Below are 19,272 nucleotides of genomic sequence, written 5' to 3' on the forward strand. Positions count from 1 at the left end.
CCCTGTGACGTCACTTGGAGTGGCATCGCATGGGCTCTTTCAAATTAGGTAAAAATTGACCATGAACATTCGTCTAAACAGGGATTTCTAAAGCCAAATACAGTAGACTCTCGTTAATACGAAAAACGTTCTTACGAAGTTCTCGTTATAAAAAGCAATTAGTTGGTCCCGACGGAAAGGTCTATCCAATATATAGTAAAATAAACGTTAAAATAAAATTACGAACATCGGTCCCGGCTGTTACGAAATTAACTTTATTACGAAGTTCCGCGAAATTGCAATGGCATTTAGGTGGTATACACTTAGCGACGTTATCATCATTGATCTATATTTAAGTTCTCTTCTTGGACTGTGTCCGAGAGCGACAATTTTGGTTCTTTCTTCAGTAGGAGATACTTTAATATGCACTCAACATTTTATAATAAGCTTCACACTTGTGGAATTATGGTGACCCACGCATAAACGCTTGAAATTGGACGTACAGTTAATACTCTTCCTACGCACATTGGATTTACGAACTTTCAGAGATACAAACATTCGAAAAATTAAAGTGCGCCCGAAATTTTAAATTTGGTGCATTCGGAGTTTGCCGATGGGACTCTACGTGGCGTAGAGGAACTCTCACTCTGTGCATAATCTGAACGAAGTACCATTTACTCCGGTGTGAAGTCAGGGACTGTTCAGCGTTTCACCCATTCTTTCTTCCCACGGACAGCGATTTTTTTTCGGCTCCGGCTACGTTGCAAGCTAGATCAGTTAGTCACAATCGTGAGTTTACGCAAGATTGTGATGTAGTGTTGCATTCTGCTGGATAACCACTCTCCTCGATGCCTTGTATAGGTTTGTCAACAAACCAGCATGGTCTCGCAAAGCATCTTCTTTGTATATAGAGGACTTACGAATAATTTAATCGCATACATTATACAATTGACTCTGAAGATTATAAATGTGGGAGATTGAAGAAACAAGAAATTTTGACAGTATCTTTTTTATTCTTTCGATGATTCCTAAAAGAAGCATTCATACGAACTTCGTTATTACGAACCGCCGGTTTTTTTGGTCCCGCGAACTTCGTAATAACGAGTACCATAAATTGTATGGTATGAATGCACTAATGTGGGGTAACGAATCGCATTCAATGCCTTTCGTTTTCTTTGATGAAGGAAACTACCCTATTGTGCTGAGCATGTGTGTCTGCAAATTCACTCAATTGTCTCTGACATCTGGAAGTGCATCGCATATTCTCAACCCTCAATCAAGGCCCATTTTCTTTTTAATAAGTGCTTAATCATGCTCAAGGCTCATTTTGTAGTCACCCTTTTCATTGTAATTGCAAAGCTTGCTATTACTTTTGCCTCACTTCCATTCTCATTCTGGCATTTCAATTAAGACCAGAAGGTGTGCAGAACAAACACCATTATGGGATCATTGTACATTTTGATACTCCAAAATATTGCTATTTCATACTCTAATTTTAGTCAATGGGGCATTTGTTTGATGGTTCATGCACACACAAACATGACTCTATCCTGCTGGTGCTACTTTCTTTCTGGTTGGTATTGAAGTGCTTCTGGATAAATGTTGAGAATTCCTTATCACTAGGTTGAGTTTGCAACATTTCAATTTTTTCCTCTTAGAAGCAGAGTTGCTCTAATTTTTCAGTATCTTTTATTGCATTCTCTGACATGGCCTAGCACTCCACGAAGAGTGAGTCCCTGTGCCAGAGATCCTGAATTAATGTGAAGAAGATTGAAGCACGTGTGCAATGTCTAAATGAGCCAATTGGTTGCAGCAAGAGCTTACAGAGTAATCATTGGTTGGATATGCAATGGATTTGGTTAGCAAGTGTCTCGACATATGTCTCACAGTGAGAAATTACGTTTCTGCTTCTCAACAAGATTCATTGTGTACTTATATCTTGTAAATTGTTGAGTGATCATAGAAAATAAATTGTCAGAAACAATTAAATTTTCTTTCTTCTATTTCAAATCTTCGGCCTTTGCCTGTTCTCTCCTAGCCATTAACCAAATTGAGAGTCACTTTTCAGAACTCTGAATGGCATAAAATCCAAGGGAAATTTAATTCATGGGAAACCTGAGTGAAATTTTGAATTGACTGTTGGATTTAATGTACAAAACAGTGACGGAAGCGATGTCATGATGTCTCCCTTCTACTAGTTACTCTGTCAAATTGAACTAGTTCACATGTTTGTAATAATCATAATAATAATTTATTGATCCAAAAGGCACTACAAAATAAAGAATTAAGTAAGAGTATAGAGCACGTCAGAAAAAAAGAGAGGTTTAAAAAATAGGTGTATTGTTTTTTGTCATCATGAGACATTCTTTAATATGTATAAAAATTCTCATGACCAGAAAGTTTAATAACTTTCTCTTAAATACACTTGAGTATGTCATCTCGTCTTACAGTGGCTGGTTAAGTTGTTCTACAGTTTTGTGCACGTACTTGTTGGACTCCCTAGATGTTTAGTGGAGCAGGATGACATCACATGCATATCATATTTTGTATATCCTAGTATTATTACAACGGATTCCATTATTCCTAACAAAGTCGGAGATGTAATTTTAACATAAATTACAGAATGATATGCTTAAACAGAAGGCACAGTCAACAGCTTTGACATCAGAAACAGTGGTCGGCAGTGAGCTCTATAGTGTACTTTTCAAATCGTTCTTACAAACGCATTTTGGATTAGGAAAACACTTTAAGAACGACGTTGATCCCCACAACACTATTCCTAACCCAAGGTTTTTTTTCTGTTCATAGCCGGAACTGAGAGTCATCGCTTCTGTATTTCAAACTTTGAGACCTCTCTTTCAGGCATATCGACACGGAGCTAATTTCAGGTGTGAGCCAGAGCTTAGTCTTGCGATTCCTGTTTTTTTTTCTTTTTTGAGTGGAAAAGCAACATTTTAGTAAAGAGGTAACACACTATGAAATGCATCAAAATTATCACTTAGGCTTATAACCTTGTGTATGCCAGACGAATTATGAATGCTGTTTTTACAGTAATTCATGTTAGACTCGGAGAAGAACCGTTGGCCACTGATGGGATGCACAACTTTGCTGTAGTCATTCACACAAAATTGTGCCTCTATTGCAAGATGGTCACACGAACCCGGTGACAATCTTAAATTAAAGATGCAACCAAAGCTTTGAAAAGTCGTTTTTTTAGTAACTGGATTTTCCCCAGAGTTGCGGAAAAACAATATGTTCATATTACGCATATCATATTAAGATGAATATAAATTCTGGCTGATTGATGATTGGAGAACAGAGGAACAACACAACCTCCTTAGGCAAATTCGATTAACGACGCATAAATTCATCGAAGCCACGCCGAAAATCCTACATGATTTCGTGCAACTACAAACGTTTTTCAGTGCTGCTTCCACACGTTCAGAAATACCGTACGAGATTGAGTGGCATATATTTAGGGGAAACAAAATCGTGGCAACCATGCAAATGAATGACGCATTATTGTCGACTAAATACTAGATAAAGAATGAAATTGAGTTCCTAAAGCAAAAAATAGCTCTATATTCATAAAAATTGTTTTACAATTGTAGTATAAATTAATAATAGCAACGATACACCAACTGAAAAACCCCAAATCAAATATCATTTTCTTCATAACCAAATTTCTGATTGGAATAGTTATTGATTTCTGTATGAGCCGAATATTCAGGAGAAAATGCCTTGCCGCGATGACTGAAAATGTAAAATGAGGGAATGTTCCTCAGAGTTTCCCAGGATCTGCTTTCAAGGTCCACTGTAGCTCTTATTTCCTTAAAATCACCAGCAATGCACATTACCCCATACATGGTAACGAACAAGCTAACGATTCCCTGGACAAGAATCTGAAATTTTAAGATAAAAATGTGTCACAGTCTGTTTCCGATACAACAATATTCCTTGGTTTGCTAACGTTACTTACATCCATTGGCAGGGAATCGAACTCCTGCTCTGTGATACGTAAGTGAGTGCGGTCTGAAATCAAAGAAAGTAACACATATTATATCAATCCTAGTTATAAAACTTATTGCAGGCAGCATTATAATATCTTACGTTGAGCAGCAGAGAATGCGGCGTGAAATAACGACATAAATCCAGCGCACAACACACACTTCTGAAGGAAAGTGGCAGCCATCTTTATTTACACCGTCGATATACGTGCCTCATATGTTTCCTGCTGCAATCTTAGACCATTTAAGTAAGTAGACCTGCCGTTAGGGCGGAACGCTGTGGCCAACATCGCACGGCGGGGAAGTGAGTGGGATGAGGGATCGTGACGTCACGGTTGGGACTGCAGACGATATTCCGTATGCGCGCTTGAGACATTTTAACGCTCATACGCTGCAAAGTCGCTGAAAAGAGACGATATTGGGCACGCAAAATGATTATACACTTAATAAACATATTTTTACGATGAACTAAGGCATTTTATAGCCTTGACTCTGCGCAAAAAGCTAAATAAATCAAGACGAAGCGATCGCATTAAATACATTTATTAAGAATGTAATTTTAATAACTTTGCATGGAGCAATATTCATGAAAATTGGCACACTTATGGGGAAAGGGCCTAAGATTTTTTGAGTGTAAGCAATATTTTACAATTTTGACCTTTTGACCTCACAATGTGGGTCCAAACTTGAATTTGCTCTATGGGGTTTAAATGTTTAAAAAGTCGAGATAGAAAAAGTCTGAATTCCATTGACCAAGATGTCAATTCTTAGGTTTTTGGACCAGAGAAACCCGAAAATAACACTTTTATTTACGAAAATTTAACCGTTGACCCAGTAAGGTCACCGTCAAGGTCTTAAGGGTGGCAAAAAGAGTAGCATACCGACAAAAGTGTCGATCCATGGATTTTATAGGGCACCCAAGTCATTGGTATTGTCCAAATACCCGTATTATTCAATAATCGACCTCCAAGGTTAATACGGAGGTCAAATACCATAGAGGTAAACGTCCGGCCATCGTGACACCCAGGTTTCGAACCATATGTTTTGAAGGGTGCCAAAGTCGATTTTTCAGTATTTTTGATTTTTTTGACCACCGAGGTCTCAAAGGTCATAGAGTTAAATGTCTGGCCATCATGACAACCAACGTGTCAAACTATAGGTTTTGAAGGGTGCCAAAGTCGGTTACGCAGTTCATTCATCCGCACAACAATTTATTTTGACCTCCGAAAGTCGTAATGGGGGTCAATGGTCATAGAGATTTTAGCCGACCGCTTTGACTTTCTGACTTGATTCAGATATTTTAAACTTCATTCACTACTTAGATTACCAAAATTTTATCACCCTCAATAACTTCAATAGCATTTTAAAAAAAGGTGATTGATTGTTTTTAAACTCTAGCTAAAATTGAGGATTATTTTTCAAAACTATCTTCTACAACTGTAGGGCATTAAGCCTGATATAGAAAGTAGGAATTCATGGTGTGGTATAATTTAAAAATTCTATCTACAGCTGACGAAAGAGGTAACTAGCGCGTTTTACAGTAACCAAGTATTTTCTTATACATGCGACTTCCGCAGTTTCACAAAATTCTTTCAGCATTTGAAGACGCACAGTGTAATGTAAAAATAGAAATATATTTTAATGACAATATTTTTCATATCTGCGGGAAAAAAAACAGCAGCTGTTTCAACGGCGTTATGTATCATGTGCGCTGCAAAACCGATCTGATAACGTGTGATGTACATGCCTTTGATCTGAAGGAATGACTATGAAAAATAGCATGGAAAGACATCCTAATGCTAATGCTAATTTCTTTTCTTCGTCTCCATAAATTGTTTTTACTAAAAATTTCTGTATTTTGGAGGAAGATGCAGCAGTATTTAAATATCTTTTATGCTCTTGCGTCTCCAAGTGCTTCGAAATATTATACTGCCGTGAAAAATAGAAAATTATCCGTTACATTTCACACATTTGACAGAGAAATCGCTTCTGGATTTTTTAATAAAATGAGATTTATTTCTTAGATGATCGTTGAATCCGCATCCTCTTTTCTTAAGTATTGTGACAAGAATATAAAAAATTAAATTATGTCGTAAATTGTTTAAAAAAATTAAATTGAAAACTCTGTAAGTACATACGTACAACATTACATGAAAATATTTAATAAGTTATTCAATATATTAAATATAATTGATTGTTATAAAGCAAATTTATTTTTAAAATTATTTTAATCCAATCCTCTCTTTCTTTCTAATTATAAATATGTTAATAGGTATTATTTATTCCCAGAATTTCCCGTAGCGTACGTAAATCGTAGGTGTCACTTGCAAAGCCGGCGACCTTTTTCCACCATCGCAATATATAAATAACACGAGAGCTAAAAAATTATGCATTTATGAAATAACTAAATTACTTACCTAAATAACATGCTGATTTGTTGACATCCCTTTTTAGTAGCGCTAGCGCGCAGCTCAATTTGCATCGCATAATTGACCGTTTAAAAATTACTATATGCGAAGGAGTTGCCGCGTTACTTCGTGGACGACCGGCAAATTCTTTACACCATGACCCTTTTCCTCTCTAAAATTCCCCCGTTTACAACTTTTATGCAAGATTTCATGTTTTTATAACGATGTTCCGAATGATGCTAGATCGCTAACGAGATAAGAAAAAAATCTGCGGAAGTTTACAAAGGGCTTTGTCTTCATTTTACTGCCACAATATTTTTTCGTCGCTGCCAATGCCGAAAAAGGCCACTGTTTATTAATTGTAAGTTCACCAATCCAACCATGGCTGAGAGAATACTTCTCGTACATAACGCAATATATATTAGTACTTTTAATTGAAAAATAGCGAAGAAAATGGCCAAAATACCGCAGTGATACAGTGAATCCCCATTCGTTGCCATGCGCTACGGCGATGAGCGTCCCAACCGTTACGTCACGCCCCTTTAAAAGTGGGTGGGGAAGGAAGGGAGCGGAGGGGAGATGTTGGCCACACGGCGAGACATGGGTAGGGGTGGGGAATGGCGGGTCTAGTTCTTATATGGTCTAAGGCTGCAATCCTGCAATGGAGTCCCCTTGGATATCTGTGGCTCCCCGCTCGTAGGATCTTGGATCCATGGTTCCTGGCCGACTTTTCCCATACTGAAGTTGCTTACCAGGCAAACCTATAGAGGCGCCGAGTATTCCTCTCGGGGGGGGGGGGGGGGGGAGATCCTTGAGTCGACTGTGCAACGTATTTTTACCTCAAGTCTCATTTTACCGTAAAGAGAGCCATTTCAGTGTCGTCTTTGAATCGCACCCCCAATATTTTTACAACCAAAGAGATACATCTCCATTTTTGAAACGTCGCGACATGTCGCCTTTTATTTAACCATATCCAACCACATTGGCAGGTCGGTAGCGTGGCAATCGACTTAGTTGCCTTTCGGGTTTACATTAGGCGGAATGTTTTGGCGTCAGCGGTAGGGTTATTTTTTAATATCCAGTTTTTATATTTGTGGTTACAGTAAATAGACGATCACAAACTAGACAGGAGGTGATGTTTAATGCGTAGGTTAGTCACACAAGAATGACGATGAACTTTGGTTCCATTAAAGCATAGATGTAAAAAAGTTGTGAACTCTGGCTTATTGAGTTCAACATATTTTCAATCTTTTCTCTCCAGTAGGTATGAGTGTTGCGGTGGTGAATTACGAGTGTTTTCCCAGATGATCGCTTCTGCTGTTTTTAGAGCAGAAATAATTTTTTTACATTATAATAAAGTAAGTCATCATTGTTATAATCAATGCTCGGTGTTTTTAGCATGTACTCTGTGTATTACGTCTCATTGAGTTCTGCCTCGCAAGTGGATATTAGTTGAAAACGATCATGGATATGATGTTCGAAGCATATCTAACCCATGAAGCCAATTCCAAGGCAGAAGATATTCCCGTGACCACTGAACCTGTTTGGATTCTTGGAAAAAAGTACAGTTCTATTCATAGTGAGTATAATTTAATCGTTGTAAATTAAGGTTAATTTGTATACACAAAGGCTATTTCTTCAGTTTTTTGCTTATTTTCAGACTTGGACGAGATAAGGAAAGACATCCAGTCGAGATTGTGGTTTACGTATCGAAAAGGCTTTATCCCCATCGGAGACACTGGACTTACGTCGGACAAGGGCTGGGGATGTATGCTTCGATGTGGCCAAATGGTGCTTGGACAAGCCCTTATCCATTTACACTTAGGTAATAATAATATTATTCTACTTGCAGGCAGTAGCCCATTTACAGCGCAGTAAGAAAAGGAAGATTTTTAGCTAGAATTAATAACAAACAGGAAGTTACGAATGAGAAAAATATTGTTTAATAAGAACATGATACCATGTATGGGACGATATTTTCCCATTTAAGTTTCGAATATTTCACAGTTAATTCAGGAGAGCACACACGGTGTTCGCAATCTCAATGAAGTCATGGACACCCCCAGCAGCGATATAACTGCAAATTTTTGAGATTGTGTCGTTGAGTTGTGGAATATATGCGTATACAAGTCTATGCTACTTGCTAACCAACAGAAATAAAGTCATTATTGTTATTATATATGTTGTTAAAGGTATTAGCGTCTTTGAGAAAATGAAATAGGAAAGTGGTGAGTATAATTTTGTGCTTGGTATCTTACCTCAAAAAGTGAATCATTTCATGTATCGTGAGTGGAGAAACTGATGTATATAGCGCTGGAGGAGTTTTGGGGAATAAATCACATTATTCCTTAATTTATAATTGAAAATGATGGCACGAATGTTACTACGAGGGAAACATTAAGACAATTTAGGGTGTCATGATAGCTCTATGGAGGTTTACAATATTTTAATTTGAAAGTAATTTCATTTACAATGAACATGAAGTTTTTAATATGGACTGTGGAGCAGTATTCACAATGTGACTAGTTTACGATGCTGGGAAATAAATCCAAGCTTTTTGAAAGATTTAGATGTATTATGTTATAGTTTGATGAAGTGATAAGTAAGAGCATACCTAATAATTAACGAAACTTAATAATTGGTAACTGGGCCATGAAATGATCTGTTGCGCTTCTGCTAATTCTTTAATTATTTTTTACTAATCACTCAACACATCACACAGGACAATATTATTTTACTTCAACTAAAACAGGAACTAATCAACAGATTAGATCTCTTGGATACGACACGTATCATAAATATTTAGCATGATCAGATAATAATAAACGCTATTATTATTATGTATTATTAATTTTGATATGGAATAGTTTAAGTAGCCTCTATGATCAAAACTGAGGTCCGTGCAAGGGACAGGGAGGGTGGATAAAAGTGACGGAATTTTAGATGATCACAGGAAGATCTGTGTTAGACAAGTAGCCTTCCATTCAATGGAGTGAATTCCCACTCAATCCCCGTGATTCTGACTTTATTTGAAGAAGCTTATGATTCACAGCATCAAAATCCGTATTCAAGTCTGTGTGTATTAGTTGTGTTTGTATTCCATTTTCATGTTATCAATGAGATTTTCATGTAAAGCCATAAGATTTGTTAGTGTCGATTTTACTATGTACTGAAACCATGCTGTTAAGGATAAGGCCCCTATTAGCCAAGGCAACCAGACCGGTGGCGTCTCCGGTGGAACTGGTCTGTCGTGGGGCATAGAATCAAATGAGTCCTATTAGCCGAGGCAACCAGATGCGCCACCAGTGGTGTTAGTGTGTAAATTGTGAGTCAATGAGCAATAATTGCAAGCATGGAAGTAGGGCGATCATTAATTATATTGCTCTTATTTCCCTGATTGTAAATGGGATAATTACAAGTAGATATGAGTACTTCAGGAAAGGTAATGATAATAATGCAGCAAACCTCATGCTTATTAAGAAACATCTTTGTTAAACGTCAAGGGAATCAATTGCTGACGATAAAATGAAATATAGTTGCCTATTGCAAATGAAAGAAAGTGATAAAATTGCGGCAAACTTCATGTTTAATTATAATTATCATATTTTTACGCCAAGGGAATCAGCAACTGATTGTACAGTGAAACATAGTTGCCTGTTCGGAGTGCAAAAATGTGATAACATAACAGCAAACCTCATATTTAAATAAAAATATTTTATTTCTATGTCGAGAGAAACGCCAAATGATGATTGAGTGAAATATAGTTGCTTGTTCAGAGTGAGATAAAGGGATAGCATTGTGGCAAAACTCTTATTTAATCAAAAATATCTTTTTATATTAAGGGAGTAAATAAATGATGATAGTATGAAATAAAGCCTATTCCAAGCGAGTGAAAGTGATAACATAAATGAGAGAAAGTCATAATATGATGGCAAACCTCACATTTATTAACCAATATGTTATATTTATGTCAAGGTAATAAATAGTTTATGACACAGTGAATTATAGTGGCCTATTAGAAGGGGGAGAAAGATATAACACTGCGGCAAACCTCGTTATTTACTCGTTGACGAGGGAAAAACAAAATGAAACATACAATGCGCCCGGGAGAATTCATGAAACTCAGTAGTCGGTGGCCGTACCTTCACCTTTTTGGTGTTGGTACGGCTACCGACGATCCCCTATTTTCACGTCGGTGCTGCACTGATCGGTAGAGGTCCGTGAAAGTGCTTAGATTTTTTTCTAAAATTCGTTTTAAACCATATGATTTCGGTGTTATAGAAAATCTTGGCGGTTTTATTATAATGCTACAATTTTCCCACGTTTATAGGCGTTTTATTATTTTACGAGCATGATGCGCCCGCTCACAGCGGGCTTCCCCCGCTCTTTTCAATGCAGGTCCACAGAGGGATAGGTGCGTTTCTAATTTTAAATTGTAGAAAAAAAGGCGGGGTCTTATGTACAAATTTAATTGGAATGTCCATGTACAAATTGAGGTCCGTGGACCGCTTTAAACACAGCATTGGAAGTAATTAGACTATGAAACAAAAAGGAAGACAATGGCAGGTTCCACAATTTAATTAACACTGCGACCGGTTTCAATACATGGTATCATCATCAGGCTGCCTGATGATGATGATCAGGCCGATATCATGATCAGGCCGCCTGATGATGATACCATGTATTGAAACCGGTCGCAGTGTTAATTAAATTGTGGAACCTGCCATTGTCTTCCTTTTTGTTTCATCATGAAGGAGTTCCATTATGTTTCGCCTGACACGATTGAATTTAATTAGACTATCCTCTGTTAATACTTGTTTAGTGTTTTACTTAATATTTACAAAAATATTTTGAAAAGATCTTACCCTAGAGAATGCTATATAAAGTTGGCCATGAGAGAATACAGGGTCAGGCAGGAATAAGCCTGCAAAGTCTGACCCTGAGCTTTCTTAATAGTCGTCGCATAGGAAACCTTAATGGGAAATTGTCTGCAAGTCAAATTAAAAGGCGTGGTGGGATCCGACGGCGTTAACTCGATTCTTGGGATGAGGACAATCTTGCCGGAACTGATTTTTTTTAAATCGGTTATTTTTTTTTTTTTATTTTTAAAAACCAATTTTAGGAAACAATAGCAATATTTAGGAAGTAAGATATGCCGTCACATGTTCTCTGATAAATTCTATGCATTTTGGTACCTCATTTGTTGAGTTTGGTTGCATATAAGTTGAGAAAAAGGTATCTATACAGTAGAAATAATATAGAGGATGGTACACATTTCATGAATACTTATACTTTTATTAAGCATTTTACATAACATTTAACACAATTTCGATGGTATAAAATTTCTGATAAAACTAAATGAAACAAATGGTTCAACTTATATTGGTTCAAGGTATATGAATAGTTCACGTATGTTGATCACTCTCGAACGTGATTTTAAATGTGGACTGTATATTTATTTATTTATTTATTTCCAACTGCCCCGTAAACAGCACTTTAAGTCCTTTACAACGGAGGATAAACAATACACAACACAAACATCCATGCCCTGGATAGGAACCGCCTACCCAGATGAGATTCGAACCCACGACCTACGGTTTGGCAGCCGAGGACTTTACCCCACCGCCACCGAGGCCGGCGAATTACGACTTATATTGCTAAATTCAAAGTCGAACCGTGCCGGCACATACCACTCACCGCTGCTGTTCCCGTCGGGGGCGGGACATGGCTCCGTCTCCTTAGGTTGCTCTCCAACCATGCGCTTGCGAAGTTCACAGGACGACTGACAATTCACTCACGTTCTCGGAGTGACAAAAAAAAACAAAAATGAAACGAAAACCCGAATACACGTGGTATCGCCAACAGGTGGCGAGGCTCGACTTTGTCTGGGAAATTCACAACCAAACATATGTAGTCTTGGTGAATACGATTGGCAAACGGGAAATTCCGACAACCTCATATGTGTATACTTCGAGAGCCATTTCATAATACAGTAAACTCTCGATTATACGAAGCAGGATTTTACGAAGTTCTCGATTTTACGAAGTGATATTGCGGTCCTGGCGAAAAGCCTATGGTGAATACATGGCGCTATTCGATTATACGAAGTTTCGAATATACGAAATGTTTTGAATTTACGAACCTCGGATCGGTCCCCAGGAGCGAAAGGCATTCGTTTATACGAACTATGGCGAAATATTTGTCAACAAAACTAGTTACACCGGCGTAAGTAGCTAAAAAAATCAGCGCTTCCAACTGTGGTTCATCAAAAGTGTGAAATCGTAAATGATAGTGCAACTTTGGAGGGAAAGGGTTCGCCTAAAACCTCACGGTGGGAATTTAGGGGAAGTAGGAGTGCAGTAAAATATCGCGACTGACATAACGTCATAATATTTACGTGCCTATTCGTAAACATTGCATCGACAATACTTCGTAGTTAAACATGTCAGGAAGGTCGCGCGGGGTATTTCGCACACCCCTAATTAACCCTTTGCACTGCTGTGAACGTACGTGGTACGTTCGCAAGGCAGGCTGCTGTGAACGTTCTTCGAAGACTACTGAACTACTTTTCGCCGAAGCACTTCGAAGGGACCCTTTCCTCGACGAGCTCACCCTCGCTGGCCCCTCTCTAAGAAACTCCGAGCGGGAGGCCTCCCTCCCCAAAAGTGACTGCTCTGACTGCATTTTGAAAATCTATCAATCAATGCCATCATCAAAAATAATTGTTTGCATCGCACTCTTGCCAATCAGGCATTCAAGTACGTCTCTGAACCGTGTTTCTGCGATGAGAAATAACGATTTTGTTAACTTGGCTAAAATGGCCAAGTTAATGAAATTGTAATTTTTCATCGCAGAAACACGGTTCAAAGACGTACATTATTTCCTCCACTGCAATCGCAAATTGCTGGAAATCGGCCGGATTCCCTTTGATAGCGCATCATGAGGATGTTCTCGAGGTTGGTAATTGAAACAACTAGCCTACTAGTAATTCTACTGCTATAATATCAGGGCTATGGTTGATTCGTTACGTTATACCTTCAGGAAGCTGCAGCGGATAAAATCGCGGAGGAGATTAGAGGCTTAAAAGATGATTTTGAAAAATTCTTGGAAAAAGCAGGAAGAGCACAGCGCGCAACGTGAAACGATTATATTGCCCTTGACGATGATCTCCGGGCTTGCGACAATGGGACGCCGTTACCGGCGTCCCATTACATACGTCGAAAGAAGCAGCGGCCGGGACTAGTCAGAATAGCAGTGACGACGAAGATGAAAGTGAGGAAGTAATTTCACCAAATAAAAAAGAAGTACTCGCTGCCCTCCAAACATTAAGATATTTTGATCTGGCTAACGAGTTAGTTCCCCAATTTCATTCCCATTTATGCAAGTGAGAAACCATGGTGGAAGCGGCGATGGAGAAGGGCAAAAAGAAAAAAAATAACAGCTTTTTTTAGTAATATCTTTTCGTGTATATAATAGCCTTCCTGAATAAACAACTTAAATATCTTAAGTATTGGGCTCTATCAACCACCAACTTATTTTTCAGGCTACTCGTAATGAAGACGCACTTCTAATTCTAACCGTGAACTTTCTTCTCGTGGGTCTCCCCGTTCTTCCATGCCGAGAGATCTTTCTTTCCAAAGTCTTTGTTTACTTCCTCCCGCGGCCTTCTGCTGATCTTGCTGACACCCACCTTACGCATCCCAAACCCCTCCTTCCCCAGCATTTCCCATTCACTCCCCCCCTAAGGTTAAGGAGCTTGAGTGCGTCGTAGAAAATTACGCCCCCCAAACGTGAACTGAGGCAGAGCTGAAGGCCCTTTCCCCACCCTTCTTTCTCCTGACCCCTTCACCACTCGTTATGCTGACCACTCCTCTTAACTCAGGCAATCCCCATCCCACTCTTATTCACCCCACCCACTGGGTACGTTCTCCGACTGTGGAGAAGGGCATGGTTCATCTTTACCTGTAACGGGGGTAAGTTATTAACCGGATAGAGGCTGAAGAAGTATCTTCCACTATCGGGGTAATGGTGCCGCGCTTATAATTGTCTCTCTTCCTCTCTGCTGACGTTTCAATTGAAATTATTTTCTTTGCTCTTTCCACACTATATTTATTTACGATTATGGCACGACTATTTTTTAGTGCTAAAGCTAAGAAAATCTTTTCTCTATGTCTATGATCCTTTGCATAACTTTCAATACAGCGGAGAAAGGAACACGAAAACTAAATGAGGTGAACGTACAGGTTTTTGCGTGTCATTTTTGGGAATTCACGCAAGTGAACCAATACTTCACACACTTTGAGAAATGACGAAACATCTCTTGTAGGAAAACAATCAATGCGGATAATAACGATTCTCTCTTTATTTCTCCGATAATGGAAGATGTTTCTCCTGTCGTTTTCCGGTTGGAACCTTGCTCCTGTCAGCATAAAAGAAGAGAGAAATACTATATGAACATAGCACTTCACACCCGCTATGAAGAATATGGTCCGGATGAAGAATTAAGTCTTTCGTAGCAACGTCTGCAAAAATGATGGAGCGCAGTATCCGGACGGAGAACTCAAAAAGTATTTACTTCAAATATTCGCCAGAAGATATCCTACGTAATTTATGATTACTTTTGAATGATGAATTTATGAACTAATTGAAAAGATAGCACATTCAGCTGAAAATACGGAGTAACTCGAAATATTAACTTACAAAGCTTATTATGGAAATGGGTTAAGGCCCTCGTTTTTCTTTTTTTTTTCTCGTCGCTGAGCGATAGAGGGCGACATAAATGGCGGTTAGGCCGGCTGCCGCTAAAATTCCGTGGGTGCTGGAAACAAATATCTATCTTATGCGTACTTAATAGTTGTTATTCGCTCCTAACCACAAATTTATAACATTGAATTCTTATTATAAACTTTGCAATACATTATTTGATTACGTTTTCTAAACTGGTCGGGAATTTCTTAAGCGATCGTTGATGTTGAAGTATGAACGAGAAATGGGAATTTTATGGTGGTATAATTATTTAACAATCTTTCACATCATAAATCGATAACAAAAAGCATTTTCTATGTACCGAGAATAACCACCAAAAACATTTAAATAAGACCACTAAAGACAAAAAAGGGCGGAAGAAACAAAAGCGAACATTTTTTCGTGACTTATGAAAAAGGTTTGAAATTACGAAACTCGATTTTACGAAGTGCCAATTTTCCGGTCCCACTGACTTCGTAAAATCAAGAGTTAACTGTATTTGGATTGTCAAGTTTCTCTGCACTAAATAAAGCGTTTAAAAATGCTTCTGTAGTAGCAGCAACAAGCTCCTCCTTTGCTTTCTTTGGGTGAGTGTGTTCAAGTGATAGCTGTCGTTTTGCAGGTCCCCTTTCTTTCTCACGTTTATGTGTATCGCTACTGATGTGCTTTGACAAAGTATCATATCTTTCAAATTAAAATCTTTTATCACAAACTTTGCACAGTAATACTATGTCTTTCACATAAAATCCTTCTCAGCTGAATTTACTTGCCCTGGTATGAAAATTATCCCTAGCTTTTGGCATTTTAAAAATTCCTATCCTTCATTCAATATTTAAAGCTGGAATTATGATTTAAAAAAACAGCAAAACACAACCTGTCACGATTGTGTTTTCAAACTGAGTGCCTGGTAGCTACAGTATAACCATAGTACTATTTAACTTACAAATGGGCTGAAATGTTTCATGTCGTGGGTTCCCTTTCGATACCCCTCACCCAGGTCTTGAGAGAAAGTAGGACAGCAGCAAGTTACAACAAAATCGCTTAATTTTGATTACAGCTGTTGCCAATCAGTCAGGAAAGGCAGTGGAAGAAACACACTAAAGAAAACATAATTGAATTCAAACAAACTTGAAAAATTATTCCCCATTTATCGATCCTGGAACATGTAGAATTAGACGCTCTCTCACCTGAAGAATTAGGTATTAGATTTGGCCAATGTCGAAATGATTTTTTTTTTTTTTTGCATTGTACCTCAGTGGAGAGCCGAATATCCGACAATCCGTCCGCTAATAAGGAGAACCCCCTCTCCTCCTATCCTTTCTGTTCCTTCCTTCCCTTCCTCCACTGCTAATGCTTTGTGCTTTCAAATAACCATACGTATCTATGGATGTCTTTAAACGAATCGAATCGCGCAGTTGACCGCACGGCGCCGTTGACGGCCATCCATTTCAATCCGGCCCGGCGGTGCGCCGTCTACGGCGTGAAATACAGGCAAGCCTACATTGAGGCCGCTTTCTGACGAAAGGCATTTTTGCCAGCTGCCGTTCACATCACGACGCCGTGAAATTCAGGCCACTTTCAGACGAGACGACTCTCTGCCACGCAGTGGGCGGTGCATGAACGGCGGCCGTGATTAAGTCTACATTATGTCCACACTCAAGGTTTTCCTGCAACAAGCTATCCAATAACGCTGTCTAATGCGTCACCATGAATCACCGGAATTACTGCTCGGCATTGACGAGTACCGGGTGCGTGAGCTTGTATTACCGCACTTCCGCAGCCGCGTTAAATTTCTTTCCGCACATTTTTAATTCGTAATATCTAATTCATCAGGTGAGAAATCACCCCATTCTAAATATTTCAGGATTGATACATGGGAATCGAAGAGAGAGGCTCTGATAAATTTAACAGCAAATGCTGGCGGAGAAATCACTCACGCATAATGCATACGCGAGACCAAACGAGCCAATTGACCTTGGAATCATAATGTGATAGAGCAAATGAACGTCAGCAGCGCTAAACAATTAAGGCATAGGCTTTAATAGATAATTATGACTCATTAGATGTGATTTTTTTCGCTAATCCACCAAAAATCACAAAAATGCGAAATTTCGTTTTATTCACCGATTTCTCGTTATTTCGTGATATTCCATCTTGCAAAATTCACGGACCTCCACTGATCGGGTTCGTAGAATCGCAAGACTGCTCCATGGGAGTCATTGTGACGTCCCACCCGACCAATTGGTGCCATACCGATCGGTTTGGAGGTACAGAATACAGCTCCTATTTGGAAATTGAACCCGTTTGAATAACTGAAGATCCAACGTTCGTAGTAAATGGTCCGGTGGCAGGGGCGGATCCAGGATTTCTTTCTGGGGGGCGCAAGTAAGGCCGTATCCAGCATGTGCACCTCTCCTAGATCTGCCTATGCGTGGTGGCATTATTGGCCAATCCAATGAGGTCTGCAATTACATATATTCATCCAGTATTATCATGTGAAGCTACTTTTCCATCGCCGATATCTAACAGTTGTTTAGGTACATGTAGGTGAGTGAGAGAAAGCTTATTGAACTTTTTAATGACTAAATGGAAGGATTTTTTTTGTGACTAAAGCCTGAATCACGCGATCATTTTTTTTCGTCGCGAAAGTGATCACTATCGCGATGACTGCGCAAAATGGTCGTCGGCGGCAATTGTTTTTCGCGATCGCGATCACAATGAGGATTCCCATCGCTATTTTTCATCACTCGTCCGGTCGCTTTTTCCGTCGCTAAAATCGTCACTAAAACCCCATATCAGCCTATCGGAACGCATTCCCCTACGGAGCGATTGCAGCGCAACGTTTGACAATTGTGGGAACGACATAAATAAACAAACACGCTATATAATTTCGTGATGTGGGTCCTATGACAACGAGCTCTGATATTGGAAATGATGCAAAAAGCGACGGCGGGAGTGACCGTGTGATTCAGAAAAATGATCACAAGAGCGATTGCTTTTCGCGACGGGAAAAGTGATCTCAATAGGGATCAATTTCGCTAGATAAAAAGTTGAGCTCTACGGCCTCAAGGTCAAATGGGGAAAGAAACACTCCAATGGCCGTAACAAGGGACCTCGTCACAGGTATAAACAAAACACTGTGTGGTATGCTGGAACGGGAAAATTCGCAGCAGTGACCAACCCCAGCCTCTCAACCGGAAACCCTTCACTAACACACGATCAACAGTGTAGAAACCTTCGCGAGGGTTTTGTGGGACCTCGCTAAGGCTGCTCACGTTGAAACCAATCACTCGCTTAACTATGAAGGAACCTTCGCGAGGGTTTTGGGGGGCCTCGCTAAGGTTGCTCAAGTTAAGGAAACACACACAATCACACAAACAACACTTACTCCGTGGATTATACTCCGGGAGAATATGCTCAAAACTGAGCGATGGAACTGCCACCTGGACGGGAAAAGCGTACCGGTTTCGGAATCCAAGATTCCCTTCTCAACGCAACTGAGGTTAAAGCTTCACTTCAACAAGGTTGAGTGACGAAAAAACAATAGACACCACTGAAATATATGTAGAAGAGAGTGAAGGGGAGGGGAATGGTTGTGGTGTAGAGGGTGGAAGAGGAGAGGGGGAAATTGTGGTTGGACGTAAGGTATGGGGGGGGTGGCGGAATAGGGGGTCCTTAGCGAGGTCCCACAAAACCCTCGCGAAGGTTTCTACACTGTTGATCGTGTGTTAGTGAAGGGTTTCCGGTTGAGAGGCTGGGGTTGGTCACTGCTGCGAATTTTCCCGTTCCAGCATACCACACAGTGTTTTGTTTATACCTGTGACGAGGTCCCTTGTTACGGCCATTGGAGTGTTTCTTTCCCCATTTGATCAATTTCGCGACGAAAAAAAATGATCGTGTGATTCAGGCTTAAGCTAAGAAAGAGATGTCAAGCAGCATGAACAATACTGACGGTTGTCAAGGGGACAGTAAGCCTAAATGCTAAAATTTCAGTACCTTTATGATTTTTTAAAAATTCACTGTAAATCATGTGAAAAACTAAATTCAAATTAAATAATAAGATTGTGTTTTATTTTTATTTTCAATTGTATGTTTTTCATCTATAATTGTCCATTATCACTAATTTAATTCTG

The 19,272-nt window shown here is 39.2% G+C and overlaps 3 protein-coding genes across 8 annotated transcripts in view; 2 read left to right on the top strand and 1 right to left on the bottom strand.

The window, feature by feature from the left end:
* LOC124168120 (mitochondrial uncoupling protein Bmcp) overlaps positions 1 to 1,968 on the top strand; it is a 110,712-nt gene extending 108,744 nt beyond the window's left edge. For all 3 annotated transcript variants that reach the window (XM_046546242.1, XM_046546243.1, XM_046546244.1), the window contains one exon: positions 1,695 to 1,968. The gene's annotated coding sequence lies outside the window, so the exon portion shown is untranslated. The remainder of the gene's footprint in view (positions 1 to 1,694) is intronic.
* A 1,569-nt stretch (positions 1,969 to 3,537) lies between these two features.
* LOC124168121 (ER membrane protein complex subunit 5) lies at positions 3,538 to 4,215 on the bottom strand. The gene is made up of 3 exons (XM_046546246.1): positions 4,090 to 4,215; positions 3,959 to 4,011; positions 3,538 to 3,881 (listed from the first exon to the last, which is right to left on the bottom strand). Exons 1-3 carry the CDS (start codon positions 4,169 to 4,171, stop codon positions 3,636 to 3,638), a joined length of 381 nt encoding a protein of 126 aa, XP_046402202.1. The 5' UTR covers positions 4,172 to 4,215; the 3' UTR covers positions 3,538 to 3,635.
* A 3,001-nt stretch (positions 4,216 to 7,216) lies between these two features.
* Positions 7,217 to 19,272, top strand: part of LOC124168118 (cysteine protease ATG4B) — a 349,683-nt gene continuing 337,627 nt past the window's right edge. Inside the window, exons 1-4 of one of the 4 annotated variants that reach the window (XM_046546240.1) lie at positions 7,217 to 7,544; positions 7,656 to 7,752; positions 7,837 to 7,973; positions 8,055 to 8,219. In XM_046546240.1, coding sequence (XP_046402196.1) covers positions 7,859 to 7,973; positions 8,055 to 8,219 — 280 coding nt within the window. In that variant the 5' untranslated portion in view covers positions 7,217 to 7,544; positions 7,656 to 7,752; positions 7,837 to 7,858. Of the gene's footprint in view, positions 7,974 to 8,054; positions 8,220 to 19,272 lie in introns of all 4 variants that reach the window. The other 3 variants (XM_046546237.1, XM_046546238.1, XM_046546239.1) reach the window with 3 other exon arrangements.

Source organism: Ischnura elegans, chromosome 11 (assembly GCF_921293095.1).
Source record: "Ischnura elegans chromosome 11, ioIscEleg1.1, whole genome shotgun sequence".
Taxonomy (NCBI): domain Eukaryota; kingdom Metazoa; phylum Arthropoda; class Insecta; order Odonata; family Coenagrionidae; genus Ischnura; species Ischnura elegans.